Source organism: Symphalangus syndactylus, chromosome 18 (genome assembly GCF_028878055.3).
Source record: "Symphalangus syndactylus isolate Jambi chromosome 18, NHGRI_mSymSyn1-v2.1_pri, whole genome shotgun sequence".
Taxonomy (NCBI): Eukaryota; Metazoa; Chordata; class Mammalia; order Primates; family Hylobatidae; genus Symphalangus; species Symphalangus syndactylus.
Genome location: NC_072440.2, coordinates 92,400,078 through 92,416,459, shown reverse-complemented (window position 1 = coordinate 92,416,459; position 16,382 = coordinate 92,400,078). Strand labels below are relative to the sequence as shown.

General features: G+C 48.4%; 1 protein-coding gene across 15 annotated transcripts in view; it reads left to right on the top strand.

The window, feature by feature from the left end:
* Positions 1 to 2,740: 2,740 nt before the first annotated feature.
* LOC129467803 (uncharacterized) overlaps positions 2,741 to 16,382 on the top strand; it is a 28,276-nt gene continuing 14,634 nt past the window's right edge. For 4 of the 15 annotated variants that reach the window (XR_010116943.1, XR_010116942.1, XR_010116941.1 and 1 more), the window contains exons 1-4: positions 2,768 to 3,500; positions 9,739 to 9,879; positions 12,962 to 13,096; positions 15,407 to 15,458. Coding sequence is in view for 9 of the 15 variants with exons in the window: in XM_063622804.1 (XP_063478874.1) it covers positions 3,029 to 3,500; positions 9,739 to 9,879; positions 12,962 to 13,096; positions 15,407 to 15,458 (800 nt within the window). In the remaining 6 variants the exon portion in view is untranslated. Of the gene's footprint in view, positions 3,501 to 6,313; positions 6,532 to 7,066; positions 8,709 to 9,738; positions 9,880 to 12,119; positions 16,158 to 16,382 lie in introns of those variants that run through there. The other 11 variants (XR_010116944.1, XM_063622806.1, XM_063622807.1 and 8 more) reach the window with 9 other exon arrangements.

Here is a 16,382-nt window from a genome sequence, read left to right as displayed (position 1 = left end):
CCCAGCCAGTATTTTTTATTTTAAATGAACTCAAATGAGAAATTCAGTTCCTCAGTAACACTAGTGACACTTCAAGTGTTCAATAATTGCATTTGCTAGTGTCTATCAGTGGACAAGCTAGCACTAGATCTTCTTGCAGAATCCTTAAATGAGACCATACCCAGCTATACAGCACTTAGAAATCCATGATTTGGCCAGGCACAGTGGCTCACGCCTGTAATTCCAGTACTTTGAGAGGCTGAGGTGGGCGGATCACCTGAGATTAGGAGTTCAAGACCACCCTGGCCAACACAGTGAAACCCCATCTCTACTATAAATACAAAAATCAGCCAAGCATGGTGGTGCCCACCTGTAATCCCAGCTACTCAGGAGGCTGAGGCAGGAGAATCACTGGAACCTGGGAGGCTGAGGCTGCAGTGAGCCAAGATTGCGCCACTGTACTCCAGCCCGGGCAACAGAGTGAGACTGTGTCTCAAAAAAAAGAAATCCATGTCTTTTCTTGTCCTGTCCAAGTACTCAGTTTCTACAGGCTTCATGTTATAGGGCAGTGTGTCCCAAATCCCTCCAGCTAATTTAGGGGTATGAGTAACAGTTAAAGCATCAAGAGAAGTAGCCACCAAATAGAAATGAAAGTATGGTGCAATTTCTGTTCATGTAGCCACTACCCCTAAAGAGGCAACACTTGTAAAGCATCCATGGAGTAAAACCAGTCTGCACATCTCAACAACTCAAGGTCACCAAGCAGAGACCATGGAGCTGCAGAAACAGGATGCTATTCAGACTGTTGGGAGGCCCACACATAACTCATTTGAGAGCACAAGGTTAATAAGTGGCAGAGACAGAACTAGAGCCTAGGTCCTTGCACTCACAGTCTGAGCTCATCAGTGTGTGAGCTCACTTCACCCACTCCATTCCTACAGCCTCAGAGTTCCCCATGGAAGTCTCAGTTGCACACCAGAGAGGCATCTGGGGGAAAATGTTCCACCTGGTCTCATGGCCTAGGAGACAAAGAACCCTGCGTTAGGATCTCAACCCTGGACTTAGTAATGACCCTGAATAAGCCTGCGCCCTCATGTCCTTCCCACCTGCAAAATGGAGGCTGTATCCCTGTCCTAGGCCCTCTGCAACAAAGCATCACAAACGTGGTGACTTCAAACGACAGAAACTTATTCTCTCCCAGTTCCGGAGGCCAGAAATCTGACACCAACTTGTGGAAAGGGCCTCTAAAGCCTCGAGGAATCTTTCCTGGCCTCTTCCAGCTTCTGGTGAATGCAGGTGCTCCTTGGCTTGTGGCAGCAGAACTCCAGTCTCTGCCTCTGTCTTCACATCACTGCTGTCCACTCTTCTATCCCAAGTCTCCTCCTGCCTTTCTCTTAAAAGAACACTTACACTGGATTTAGGATCCACCCAGATAATCCAGGATAAACTCTCTTCTCAAACTCTCAATTACTTCTGCAAAGGCTATGTTTCCAAATAAGGTCACATTCACAGGTTCTAAAGGTTAGGTAATGAACATATCTTTGTGGCAGAATTGGGGCGGGGGGAGTGGAGGGAGGCGCAGCGTTCAACCCATGGTAAGGAGTTTGGACCATGTGAATTCCAGGTCTCACTCAGCTCTGAAAACATACAAAAAGGGCAAAGGGCAACTATCTCTACCACATAAAGAATGCATCCAAGTGCGTCAGGTCAACATCAACATCCCAAGAAGTAAATGGACAGTTCACACATACAATTAGAAGATGCTCTAATTAGCAAGCAGACACATGTGGGAGTTTTGCCTTTCTAAGGTCAGAGAGATGCAGACTAAAATCTTAGATTTGTTTAATCTCAGAAAACTAAAACCAAATGCTGGCAAGGATGTGATGGAACTGAGACTTAAACGTGGATCTGCCATTTATTCCCTGGGACTGGCTCAGGGTAGGCACTTACTGATTTGGCTTGCCGATGGATGGTTAATTGGCAAAACTCTTTGGGGGAAAACTGTGGCAACATATTCCAAGAACCTTGAAAATAAAGATGGCTATTGGCTGAAAATTCCTCATCTGTACTGAGAATTTATCCTAAGGAAATAATCCTTGTGAACAAATATTTGTGTCAGCATTATTTATAACATTTAGATAGTGCAAACAACCTAAGCCTTCAAAAGAATGGGAACAATTCTGCACAGAAGTTCCGCAGCCGTGAAAGTGATGTTAAAACCAGGAGAACAGATAAAGCTAGTTGAATAAATCAGGACCACTGAGGAGGAGGCAGGGGAGGTTTAGGGGTGCCAGCAATGCATTGCTGTGGGCGATCAAGAACATGATGTGATTGCTGTAGAATCGTTTCCTTAAACTGTGCATTTGTGTTATGTATTTTTTATGCTTAAAACACATTTTAAGAAAAACCGAAGATAGATTTTATTTTTTCTTTTTAAGAGCTGAATCCAAGAATCCTAGGACACTCTTAATTTGTCCTAGAAGTGTGAAGTCCACCTAGGGCATAGCCGTGAAGGGCTCCCAGACCTGTACGGTGAGTTTTGAGGCTGGGGTACCGCGGTGAAGTGCAGCTCACCCGGGCGGAGCGCACCTGACCTGGCTTCCGCACCTGGTGGAGCGCCTGGGAGGCCTTGCGGATAAAGCCCCGGGCAGCGCGTGACCCGCCCCAGCCCAGTTGTGAAGTCCCTGCCGCGGGCCCCTTGCTTGCAGGGTAGGTGTGGCCCGGTCGTCCCACTCCCCGCCCCCTCCTCCTCCTCCTCGCCGCGCTCAACCCGCCCGCTTCTCCTGCCTATGTTCTTCTTTCTGCTCCGGTCGCCATGGCCCCGGCCTGGGCGCTCAAGCGACCTTCTCGCTCCGCCCAGGTCAGTGAAGGATGGGATGCAAGTGCCCGCCAAGCCCTCCGTTTGCCACGTGGAGTTCCCACAGGGCAGCAGGGAGGGGCCGCGCCTTCTCTAACTGACCCGAACCGACCCGGACTTCACGGGCTTGGTGGAGAGCAGCTGCCCCGCCGGCATCTTCCGGATGAGGCTCTCTAGACAACAAAGCCTTCTATGCGGAAGTTACTGGTGACAGGGGAAGGATTCATGGGTTTTTGCAGCCCAATGTCCCCAAAACAACCTCCTGGCCCCCAGCCCACCCAGGTTCCCTTCCAGACCGCCCAACCCAGAAAGACTGGCCTGCCCGGGGGCCAGCAAGGATGCAGAATCAAGCAGCTGCCCCCCACAGCCTGCCGCCCAGCATCGGTTCTCCCACCCATCTGCCTGTTCCCACCCGCCATGAGACGCCCTGGGTCTGCTTCCCTGGGACCAGCCCTCAGCGTTGCCTTAAGTGATCCTGGTGCCAGGGCCTCTGAGGACCCCCAGGCTCCTCCAGGCTGGCAGGTGACCACACTCCTTCCACTGCAGACCCCCGGATGCCCAGCTGCCGCACCTCCCGTGGCCCCACGCTGTGGCTACGTGTTGTCTGAAGACGCCTGGGGAAACCTTCAGGGCCTCTGTACTGGCCTGTCATGTGGTCAACCAGGTGAGCAAGCTTCTGAGATGCCCTTGTTCAACTGCCCCAGGAAACAGGTGTCCAAGACTCATATGGAAGAAATCTGGCCCTGCCCTCAGCACTGAGGACATTTGGGGAATCCAGCATCCCCTCCTGGAGGCAGATCGCTTCTACCTGGCACAGGCTGTCTTCACAGCTGCAAAGTCCTCTTGTGTCTAAGAGCAGAGACCACAATTCCATCTTTGCCTTGCCAGGATTGACCTCTACTGAATAGAGCACCTTTGTAAGGTGGACCAAAAAAAAAAAAAGAAAAAGAGCATTTCCAGGTGGCTGTAACTGACAGCTGGGAACTGCCAGAGTGTGGCAGGAGGCCCAACGCGGTAGGAGTTTAGAGGAAGCCGCATGCAGGTACCTTGCGTTCAAGTGATGCATGGGGTAGAACTGCAGGTGAGAGCAATCAGAAGGAGCCTCATGTGGGATAGCAGGGTTTAACCTGGCTATGATGTCAGCAAGGTGGACAGGAAAACTGGGGCCCCAGCTATGCCTGGATTTAGGGTTTCGAAGGTATTGGGAGCTAGCAGGAGCACTTGAACAGAACAGAGGTGAGATTAGCATCAGATCACTAAATCCTAAGTCTCTTCTGTGCATCTCTACCTGCTCTATTTCATCATGCTCCCTTCCCTGCACACCTCCAGCCCTCTATCTACTAACAAGAGACCTGTACCTCAGTCCCACTGAGCCAGGTGGGACTGGGCCAAACCTCCCTATTCGATTCTTGCCTCATCTTCCCTGGGACTTCAGTGCTTTCTTGCCCTTCTTCCAGGATAATAGATGGTTTTCCCTCAGTGTGAACATCAAGGTGTCTGGGTTCATAGAACCTGGTGAAGAAACCACCTACAACTATACCATGTCCTGTCCCTATTTCACATAGGCCTCGAGGGAGATTCTCTGAAGGGAACTACATGGAGGTGAGCACAGGTAACCCCAGCCAGAATGCTGGGTCTCCTGGGGCCGAAACTACCTCCTTCATTCTATGAAGTGAGGCCACACTTGTTATTTTCATGGAACCAAGTCCCTTAGTACTTAAGCCTTATCAGCCATGAAATAGACCCTTTTCTGGAAACAAGATTTGATTAAGTTGAAAGGAAATCAGAATGTCGAAGAGATCTCTGCACTCCTGTGGTCATTGCAGCACTATTCACAATGATATGGAATCCACCTAAGTCCCTCTCAGTCCCTCAGTTGGATGAATGGATAAAATGTGAGATAGATAGATTAGATACACACACACACACACACACACACACACACACACACACAGAGGAATACCATTCAGCCACTTTTAAAAAATGAAATCCTGTCCCTTGCAGCAACGTGGATGAACCTGGAGGTCATTATGTTAAGTGAAACAAGTCGGGCACAGAAAGACAAATACCACGTGACCCCACTCATTTGTGGAATCTGAAAAAGTTGATCTCAGAAGTAGAGACTATAGAATAGTGGTGCCAGGAGGCTGGGAAGTGTAGGAGAGATAGGTTAAAAGGTACAAAATTACAGTTAGGAGGAATAAGTTTTAATGTTCTATTGTACAGTGGAGTGACTATGGTTAACAATAGTATATTGTATATTTATCATATTTATAATTTATATTGTATATTTATAAGAGGATTTTGAATGCTCTTACCACAAAGAAATGATAAAGGTTTGAGGTGATGGATACGCATTACCCTGATTGGATCATTACACATTGTAAACATCACACTGTACCCCATAAATATGTACAGTTATTATGAGTCAATTAAAAATACAACTTCAAATCTTGATTTAGGTTGGCAGGGGAGTGTTTCAGGCAAAGGAACAGAGGCCTAAAGGTAGGTGGGCTGCACACAGTCATCACCCAACCACATGGCTCATTGCTGTTGCCTTGGGCTCAGAAGTAGCATCAAAGCTGGTGCCCCAACCAGGCCCTCAGCCCTTAGGATATCTCAGGAGAACCTAGGTCCCAACAAGAAAGGCCATTCCTATGAATGACGTGACCCTTAGGCTGCATCCCTGCTCCAGGAGATGTAAATGGACCTGTGTGGGTATCTGCTGGGTCAGGTCCTGGGAATCTGCATTTACAGCCATATGGTGGAGAGAGCCCAAAGGAGAGGCTAAGACATTTGTAACTGGAGGAGGGGAGGGGAGTCAGGAGACAGAGCTGCGTGAAGAGCCTGCTTGTTGGCAGGTGTCTTGAGGATCAAAGTGCCCATGGTTTCTGAAGCCCAGGACCCTGAGCAATGGCTGGATGCATTGGCTGGATGCACTCCCCATGGTAGGGCTGAGGACTGATCAAGCAATCCCTGGCCAGCCCAGATGGACCTGCCCACCACTCTCCCATACAGTGTGCAGGTAGCCTGCAAGCGACATCACATCCTTCAAATTCCCTGTAGCCTATTGAGATCCTGGAGATAGGAGCCCCACCTGTCTCATCTTGCCTACCTGGGAAGGTACCCCGTCTTTGCCAGTCTTGCCTCCAACTGGGAGCCTCTTCTGCCAGTCCTCTCTGCTGAGCCCTGCTCGCACCGAGCCAGGGGGTGGAGGGACAGTGAGGGTTGCTGAGTGCAGCTATGTAACTTGTACAGCCTGCACAACTCCAAGCAGTGGCCCTGTGTCTAGTATTTTCTGGGGGGAGATTCTGGTCAGCCTTGATTTTTGGGCCTTTTAGTGTTCTATCTTGCCAACTTAGTAAAAGATCTGGTTGCCTTGCATTTGAGAGGAGATGAGAGAAGCAAGTACCTCTTTTCTGTAAGAACAAGTAAGTGAACAAGTGCCTCTTTCCTGCCTTGCATTCAACTCCTTAGATCTCAAACTTGATTGCACGGTCAACCTCGCTCCTGTCTGTCAGGCTCAGGAACCACTTCCAAGATATGGCAGGTGATCCCACAGGGAGGAAGCATCCCACAGGGAGGAAGATTATGCTGGTGAGCCACGTGGCCAAGCAGGACTATGGCTTCAACAGCTATGGGGCCTGCATGTTCCTGCATTAGCCCTACTCCAGCAATGAGGCTGAAGTCACTGGGTGAGTTTCATCTACCCCACTCTAATCCTTGGGAGAGCAAGAGTGGGGACAGATCAGGAGGATGCTCTTTAACTGACATCTGTGAGCTCTGAGCACAGAGTACTATTAGGTTGATGCAAAAGTAATCTCAGCTTGGTCAAACAGCTTAAGTCTGCTTTCATCTTTATGAGCAATTCTAATCAAAACTGATTATGTCCCAGGGAGCAAATAGATTAATGTGGGAGCAAATAGATGAATGTTTTCAGGATTTAGGCGTCTGGTCTTACTTACAGGAAGTTTATTTCGTCTCAAACAACTCCTGTATCGTCTTCTCTAGGTTTTAATATAACTCGATACCTGCCTCTCTCTAAAGAGTGCCTCTGGGTAGGACTGAGGTGTGATCTCATGGGGTGGTATAACATCACAACTGTAACTCCAGCTAGAAGTTTGTCTCAATCCCAACTGGGTGGCCAGCTATGGTTTTCTAGGGAAGGCAGTTGGCGAAGTGCCTCATCCACTGCACACCTCTTATCTGCTGCCTCTTTGTTTCTCCTAGAGTGACATCATGGTATCTGTGGTGCAAGCTATAGCAGCCACCTATTCTTGGAGCACACGTGGTCAGACACTGATTGGCATGTGACCAAGTTGATGGTGGTCAAAACAGAACTCCTTTCATGCCCACAAGCTTCAGTATTACTATGTTCCTTGCCACTTCAGTTGAAGTTATGCAGGCTTGGGATGATCCTTTGGTGTGAACAAGCCCCAGAGAGGACCATGTGGAGAGTGCCTGGTATGTCTTAGTGTGCACAGCAGGAATACTGACTTGGCATAAGGGCTCAAGTTTTAGCAAGTACAGCCCATCCCATCTGGGCCAGCTTCTACCTTTAGGCCTCAATATGCCCACAGACTGATTCAGTTTGAGTTCTGATCACTTGTAGGCTGTAACTAAGAGCTGGGTAAGTGGATTCAGAGTTCTGTCAAAAGTGTGATCTTGATATTTAGAAGTAAAAGCTTCAGAACATCAACTTTCTAGCCTATCATCCAATTAAATCTTAAAAACATGATATAGACCTTCCCTTAGAACTATCATTAATGCCAGGCACAGTGGCTCATGCCTGTAATCCCAACACTTTGGGAGGCTGAGGCAGGCGGTTCACCTGAGGTCAAGAGTTCGAGACCAGCCTGGCCAGCATGGTAAAACACCATCTCTATTAAAAATACAGAAATTAGCTGGGTGTGGTGGGACACACCTGTAATCCCAGCTACTCAGGAGGCTGAGGCAGGAGAATCACTTGAACCTGGGAGGCAGAGGTTGCAGTGAGCCAAGATCATGCCACTGGACTCCAGCCTGGGCAACACAGCGAGACTCCATCTCCAAGAAAAAAAGAAAAAAAAAACTATTATTCAGACTCTCATGTGATTGGATAACTTTCGGTCCTGAGGAGAGACAACAGTAGTGAGGATTCTTTTGACCTCCACGAGCCTATAATCTACACAAAGAAGATTGTGGTTAGCCCTCACCTGCGAGCTTCTTTTTTTGTGTTCAGCCACTACTTAAGCCAACATACAAAGGGACAAAGTTGAGTAAATTGCACTCTTACCTGGGATGGAAAGGCTAGTATGTTAATGGTTATTTGCATAAGGAATGGCTGGCAGTTCTTGACTCATGCTGCTGGGTTGCCCTCGGGTTTATGAATGGGCTTATGTTCTCAGAATGGCCCTCGCTGATCCCATCCTTCCTGTGGCTCCCCACTTGGCCTTGTTCTTGAGTTACTGGCTAAAGAAGGATTGGCTCTTTAAGAAACAAGAGCATCTTTGAGGGAAAAGGGGAGAAGATTATCGAAGGACACAGACACCCCTAGTCCTTTCTAGTCCCCTCACAGGAAAGAGAAAACAGGATGCTGTTAGCTCTGAAGACTTAATTAAGGGAGACTGGGAGAGTCTGTTGCCGGTAAACCACAGGCCTGTAACAGATGAGAACTTCCAACAGACACAGTCCCTGGGACAAGACTCTTCAACATCACCTTTGGAGCTGTCTTCCCTGGTGACCAGTTGGTGGCAGTAGGGATCAGAACTGTGCCCTATCCTATTTCAGAAGCGGATGAACCTGGGTATAAGATTTGGGAAATTTCCCTCCCAGATGGAACACAAGGGTTTGTGCTTGAAGTGTCCTTGCTGACACGAAAGTGATTAAAGAGGTAAGCTAGTGCTCATGTCCATGTAAGAAGCCGTCAGTTTGGACAGATCCTCTGCCCAGCAGATAGCTTACCAGATAGTGTTACCTGCTGGGCAGGTAACATACTTCATAGGCAGAGCTCTCACCCACCCCGCCCTCACAGGTCATTAAATTACATGAGCATGTCTTATCTAATCTAGCTTGGCAGGCTGGAGCAGTTTGAAACACTGTAAAGGAGAGACCAGTAACCACTCGAGTACGTGATCAGAGTGGACATCTTCATTGGATTGAGGTCTCAAGCCCCCCATCAGGTGGTGGGCACACAAGGACAGGGCCTACTCAGCTATGCTGTCCAGCCTGAGCAGATGCTGTAAGGGAGAGGGAGGCTGTCCTAGGGTCACTACCCAGAAGTAGCTTCGGAAATTCAGGCAGCCTTTTGCTCAGCATGGCTCTAAGCTATGGTCAACCTGAAATAATTGAAAGGATCAGAATCCAGTTTTAAAGTTTATTCAAGCAAAAAGCTGGGAATGACCATACAGGAAACAGACTTCAGAGAAATGGAGTAAGTGCTCCAAAGTTAAAAGTTAAGGTCTTGCTTATATAGGCAGAAAATACAGAAATTCAGTAGGATTTTATCATTTTCTATACAAGGCTGCTTTATGAGTTACAATTTAGTTTGTTTTCTTTTCCATAAATTTTGTTTTCTTTACAGCTTGTTTTCATTTCCTTTCCAATTTAAGAGTAGTTAACATTCCATCTTAGACAATCCCGTAGCCATGAAGTCTTTGTGTGGAAGAGGAAAGAGGGAAGTTTATCTATACTGAATATCAACAGTTAAGAGGGAAGGGGTCTTCCCTGGCACCCTTTAGTCATTTACGACATTTACAAAACATGTAGGTAAGAAAAATGACCAATCTGTAATCAGGAACAAAGGTTACAGCTGCATGTTTATGTGACTCAGGTCCTATAATCACATTCCCTTAAGGCTCAAAATGTTTTGAGGTTCTAACTGCTTAGATTTTGAATTACTTTACTCTATCCATCACTTGCAGACTGTTCCTGTGATGTCTTCTTGTACATGAACAGGAATGAAACCCACTATGTCCTCCATGTGAACTATACACTGAGCGTGGGTCCAGATGGGAAACCATTCTCCTACCCTGCAGAAATGGAATATAGTTTCGAGGATGTTGGTAAGTACACCAAGTGAGGTGCTGGTCCTGGACTCATGGATGGTCTTGGTGCCCAACAAGTTGCACTGGCTTTGTCCAAACAATGGCTGTGGAGGCCCCTCCCATGGTGGGGGGGCTCCCACTGGGGCTACACAGAAATAACTCCTCACAAGTGGCTTGTCTGCATGCTGGGATTGGAAGCCCAGTATAGAAGGAGCTGTTGGCAGACACATGAAGTAATACAGAGAATGGGTGGCTACTCATACAATCAGCAGTAAGACTTCACTTAAATCATGCCAGGAATGACATGAACAGGACTCAAGGTGCCCCATACAGTCTTCCCTCCCTGGTGCCACCACCCCTGAAATATTAACCTTGGTAGACTTCTCATGTCAAGGTCATGGTAAGGGTAGCCAGTGGTATCAAGACCTTGGTATAAATCAGACATGGCCATCTTCCCAGCAAGGTCATTAGGTACCCAATGTAGAGATAGCAGGGAACGGATATAAGAACAGGGAAGTTCCAGGTGAGTCATCTTTTGCCTATGACTAGGCCTACTTATAGGTTTTACAGCTCCAGGAAGTAAGAAAACAGGTGTATTGTCTTCCTTCCTATAGCTCTGCTAGGTGTCATCCTCTTAAGGTGACTAGGATTCTAGTGTTGAAGGCTTGCTGCCACACAGATGGCAGTGTTCTATCCTCACAGCACTTTCAGGGTGCCATCTGATGGGTCTGAATCCTGGTTCCACTGTGAACTTTAAGCAAGGAACTTAGCATTATCCAATCCCCATTTTCTCCAACTACTGACCCCCTCTAAGGAGGCTGAAGAGTGAAAGCATGTTGAACACCAAGATGCTCTCCAAAGATGGAGTCCTTCTCTTCTGAGCCCCACAGCTCTGTAAGATGGGTAGAACTCAAGGTGGCATTAGGCTCTGAGTGGAGCTCCATCACACAGCTAGCATGGTATGGAGCTGGACCAGAGCCCAAGTCCCCTGTCTCCCCACTGTCTTAACCAAAAGCTTACACTTCAGAACCCAAGGCTGTGAGCACAGACCTCACACAGCTGTGACCTGAGAAACTGCCATTGTTGATCTAGTGCCAGAACCGCTTCCCCATCCCTGGCTGTCCTACTGACTTCCCAAAAGATAAGACTTTTGTTTAAAAAGGGGGCCTTCTCGGCCACGCATGGTGGCTCACACTGTAATCTCAGCACTTTGGGAGGCCGAGGCGTGTGGATCACTTGAGGCCAGGAGTTCCAGATCAGCCTGGCCAACATGGTGAAACCCCATTTCTACTAAAAATACAAAAAAAAAAAAGCAAGGCATGGTGGCACGCACCTGTAATCACAGCTACCCAGGAGGCACAAGAATTGCTTGAACCCAAGATGCAGAGGTTGCAGTGAGCCTGTTTGTAGCCCTGTACTCCAGCCTGGGTGACACAGTGAGACCCTGCCTCAAAAAAAAAAAAGAGCCTTTGGCCAGGCGCACACCTGTAATCCCAGCACTTTGGAAGGCTGAGGCGGGTACATCATCTGAGGTCAGAAGTTTGAAACCAGCCTGGCCAATATGGTGAAACCCTGTCCCTACTAAAAATACAAAAATTAGCCAGGCGTGTTGGCATGCGTCTGTAGTCCCAGCTACTCAGGAGGCTGAGGAGGGATAGCCTCTTGAACCCTGGAGGTGGAGGTTGCAGTGAGCCGAGATCACACAATTGCACTCCAGCCTGGGCAATAAGAGTGAAACTCTGTCTCCAAAAAAAAAAAAGGGAGCCTTCTTGGGCTGACCAAGGTGGTTCATGCCTATGGTCCCAGCACTTTGGGAGGTCTAGGTGGAAGGATTGCTTGAGTCCGGAGGTTCAAGACCAGCCTGGGCAACATGGTGGGACCCCATCTCTACAAAAAATTTAAAAATTACCATGGCATGCTGGTACACACCTGTAGTCCCATCTACTCGTGAGGCTGAGGCGGGAGGATCGCTTGAGCCCAGGAGATGGGGGCTGCAGGAAGCCATGATTGTGCCACTGCACTCCAGCCTGGGCAAGAGTGAGGCACTGAATCAAAAATAAAAGCCATCTCACTTAAGGGCCTTCACACTAGGGCTCCAGTGGAAAAGTAAAACGGCCAAAGGGGAGTGATGAGAAATGGATGCTTGGGAGAGAATAGGCCTCCAACAAGACTCTTCAGTCTTGGTATGCCAAGGCTGGACAATAAGGAGAATCTGACCCCAATCTGAGTCCCACATACCCATTCTGTACTTTTCACAGAACTTCCCCAGGCCATTGGCACCTGTGACAGTGAGAACCTATACTTGGCCATCGCAGTAACTGACCTGCTCTCCTTTTGGGAGCTCTACGTGGGACACCAGCACCTGAGCCCTAGGCCAGGACCCCTTGACATAGTCCTCCTGACAGATAACTCCACCCTTCTGCTATTGGCAGTGCAAGTCTTTTCTCCAGGGTGCTGTATGAGGGGGTCCCCCGAGGGCTTAAGCTGGTTAATGGGCTAAGGAGGGTGGAGAGAAGTTGTGCAGCCACTGTCCTGGGCCATCAATCACAGGGGTGTGTCACATCAGACACAAGGGAGTGCCTGGATGCTGAAGGCTGCTCCCAGGCCAGGCTTGAGCGATCCCTGTCCAGTGTTCTCGGGGAGCAGAATGCATGGTGTCTAACACAGTCTACAACAGCACTTGTGAGGAATAGCCTGTGTTTGGGTGCATGTCATGCCATTAGAATGCCTAGAACTAGAAAGAAGTGGCTTCCAGATCCCAGGCCCCCTGGGCAACTCTCAACATCCTGGGACCCACAGGCCTGAGCTGCCAGATCTGCCCCCATGGCGAGGACTGCGTGGCGTCTGTTTCTAATAAAACTGAACCCAGCTGTGGGGTGGGTCCCAGGATCTCTCCCTCCAGAGGATATACGCCCAGCTTGAGGTGGCCCCAAAGAAGCCTGACATGCTAGAGACTCCAGAAACCTTCTCCACGGACTTACCCCATTGGGAGAGAAAAGGCCTCCAACAAGACTCCTCAGTCTTGGTATGCCAAGGCTGGACAATAAGGAGAATCCGACCCCAACCTGAGTCCCACTTACCCATTCTGTACTTTTCACAGAACTTCCCCAGGCCATTGGCACCTGTGACAGTGAGAACCTATACTTGGCCATCCCAGTAACTGACCTGTTCTCCTGTTGGGAGCTCTACACGGGACACCAGCTCCCAGGCATTTATCCCTCTTCAGACCTCACTGGTGAGAAGCTGGGCTTCTGGGTCCCCATGCTGCTTCGTCCCCCCTCCCAACCCTGTCGTCAGGCCCACTGCTGATCCCAGTCTAGAATCACAGCACCACTCCCATCCTGCATGAGGAAGGCCTTGTGCATCTGTCTTGGTGAGATCTTTCCAGGCTCACTGGTCTCTACCCCCTGGGGAGATGATCAAGACCAGCTCACACTGCTGTGTGTAACATCCATGTGTTCTACGGGAAAACTAACCCTCCTCATCTCCTATGTGAAGTCTCAGGCTTCAGAGCCTATTTCAAATGCTGTTTCTCCTATAACCACATAGCCTACTGACCAGTGGCTCTCCTTTCTGGTTCTTACCTCTCCCCCAACTTTTTCCTTTTGAACTCTCGTAATCAGAGCCATAACCATATTCTGCCTTGCCCTAGCTACTTGTCCTTGACTGTTTGTCTTTATTTTCCCTTCTGAGCTGACTTTCTTGAAGGCAGGGCCCCCAACCTAATCAACGTGCCTCAGATAGTATCAAGGTTTTGCCTTCAGCCCCTCAAATCATACATATAAAAATGAACAAAGTCCAATATTTATCCAAAGCCTACTTGATGGCCTAAGAATACATTTTAAATGGGTGTGTCTGAGGTCACTTGTGAGAAGCCAGGAGCCAAGTCCTACCTCAAGGAGCAGCATAGAGGCTTAGTCCAGCCTAGTCCAAGGACTGCCAGATAAAATAGAGAACATGCTTTGATCAAAATATGGTTGGAAACAGGATGGTTGTGAGAACTATGGTTGTGTTCCTAGTGTGTTTCCCTAATGGGACTGTGGCCATCTCTTCCATTATGGCCACAGACCCTTCCATTGACATGTGCAAGGCCACACTGAAGGACCACACCTGCAAGCCAACAGAGTCTAGCAGGAACCAAGCCTTCTTCCGGTTTAACGTCACCAGCCGTGGTATCTCAGCGAGGGCAAGTAAGGCAAAAGGGCCACCTGCTCCTGCCAGGCCTTACCATACCATCTAAGCTTTTTCTTCTCAGTCCTGCGGTATTGTTCCATTTTCACACTGCTGATAAAGACATACCTGAGACTGGGCAATTTACGAAAGAAAATGGGTTAATGGACTCACAGTTCCACGTGACTGGGGAGGCCTCATGATCATGTCAGAAGGTGAAAGGCATGTCTCACATGGCAGCAGATGAGAAGAGAAGACTTGTGCAGGGAAACTCCCCTTTACAAAACCATCAGATCTCATGAGACTTATTCACTATCACAAGAACAGCACAGGAAAGACCTGCCCCCATGATTCAATTACCTCCCGCTGGGATCCTTCTACAACATGTGGGAATTGCAGGACCTACAATTCAAGATGAGATTTGGGTGGAGACACAGCCAAACCGTATCACCCGTGTTCTCCATATGCTCTAAAGTCTTGGGTTATGTAGTTTGAAGGTGACTACATGATATATGAAAAGGGAATCATGTATGAGAAGGAACCCTTGCTATGAAGGGCTGGCCCACAATTACAAGATATCCAGACTACAGGTGAGATGGCCACTGTATGAATGGAAGTCAGCTGTGCCCCTGAGCTTCATCTCACTGTTGTCCCCACCCCTGTCCTCAGGAAATTCCAGCTGACTAGGGAAGAGAATGCCAATGTATAGTTTGCAGCAGGAACTCAAAACACCAGTGACAGTGCCCCAAAGTGTTTCAGGTTCCATGTTCTCTTTTTCATTTTTTAGGTCTTATTTTACTTCCTTACCTAATACTTATTATACTGGAGGTATGATGTAAATTGGAGTAATATTGACAGACCTTCTTCTTTGATAGACTAAGCAATGTTGCTAAAAACAAATCATCACATAACTAGATCATGATCCACCATGCACATAGCCCACCAACCAATGGAGAAGACCAGCAGAACAGACAGTAGGCTATCTCTTCCAGCCTCAAGCTCCAATGCTGTCATTCCTAAGTTGAGACGTTGAAGTCTCTTTGCCTCCCTGGTACAGAGTCTCTTTGCCTCATCTTGTCCATGAACCAGAGTTCCTTCAAGTCCTTTCTTGCTCTGCGGTTCTACAAACCAGTGAGCCTACTCTTGCCTCCATGCTTGTCCTAGGCTGATGCTGCTCTGCTACTACTCAGTTAAAGAAACATTGGCCCAAGAGGACAGGCACAAAGACAGGTGGAAGAAGAAAGCTCTCCTGCCACCAGGAGATGGCAGGGTGGTATGGCAGTCCCAGGTCCGAGGTCAAGGGGTGGCTGGGGAACAGAGGGAGAACTTTGAGGGCACCTGGGTGCCCTCAGCTTGACATTCTCTCATTCAGCAGGGCCTCAGAGAGAGCAGACAGACACTGGAGATCCAGGCAAGAGTAGCTCAAGGTAAGGGTGTTCTGGAGTATACTTTGGGGGACAAAGGGCAGAAGAAGAAAGTTGTCCATGAGTTCACCAAGCCCTTCCTCTCTTAAGATGAGTCGTTCACTGAGTTTCCCCATGGGGAGATGGCCATTGTGAATCAGCCATAGTCAACACTCTTTGAGGTAGAACTGATGAGCTTTGCAGATGCCTCAGCAGAATTACTCCTGGACAAGTGTTGGGTGTCAGAGTCACCAGAATTTGATGGCAGCCCCCAGTGGAACATAATAAATAGGTACATATTCTCAGCTAGCAGCTGAGAGGGCAGAACCAGAACCCCAGTCCTACCAGATATAGCCCAAGATTCTGTAAGAATATCTTACATGCTAGAGCAAGATCCCCAAAGTGAGGACCTGATACGGTTAGGCTGTGTCCCCACCCAAAATCTTATCTTGAATTATCCCCACAATCCCCACATGTCAATGGCAGGACCAAGAGTGGAGATATGGGGGCAGTTTCCCCTAAGCTGTTCTCATGATAGTGACTCTCACGAGATATGATGGTTTTATAAGTGTCTGACATGTCCCCTGCTTGCACTCACTCCATCCTTCCACCCTGTGAAGAAGATGCCTGCTTCTCCTTTGCTTTCTGACATGATTGTAAGTTTCCTGAGGCCTCCACAGCCATGCAGAACTGTGAGTCCATTAAACTTCTTTCCTTTATAAATTACCCAGTCTCAGGTATTTCTTTATAGCAGTGTGAGAAGGGACTAATACAGGACCCAATCTCCCAATAGATCTGAGTGTCATCTGAGCCTTCCATCACTTTTGAGACAGGTGATGGAAGACTTCCATCACTTCTGTGCAGCTTCTCAGTTAGGAACTTCCCCTGACTTCTAACAGCCTCAAGCCCCCGCCCCAGTCCTACTCATATTTCCTCGTGTATAAGAAA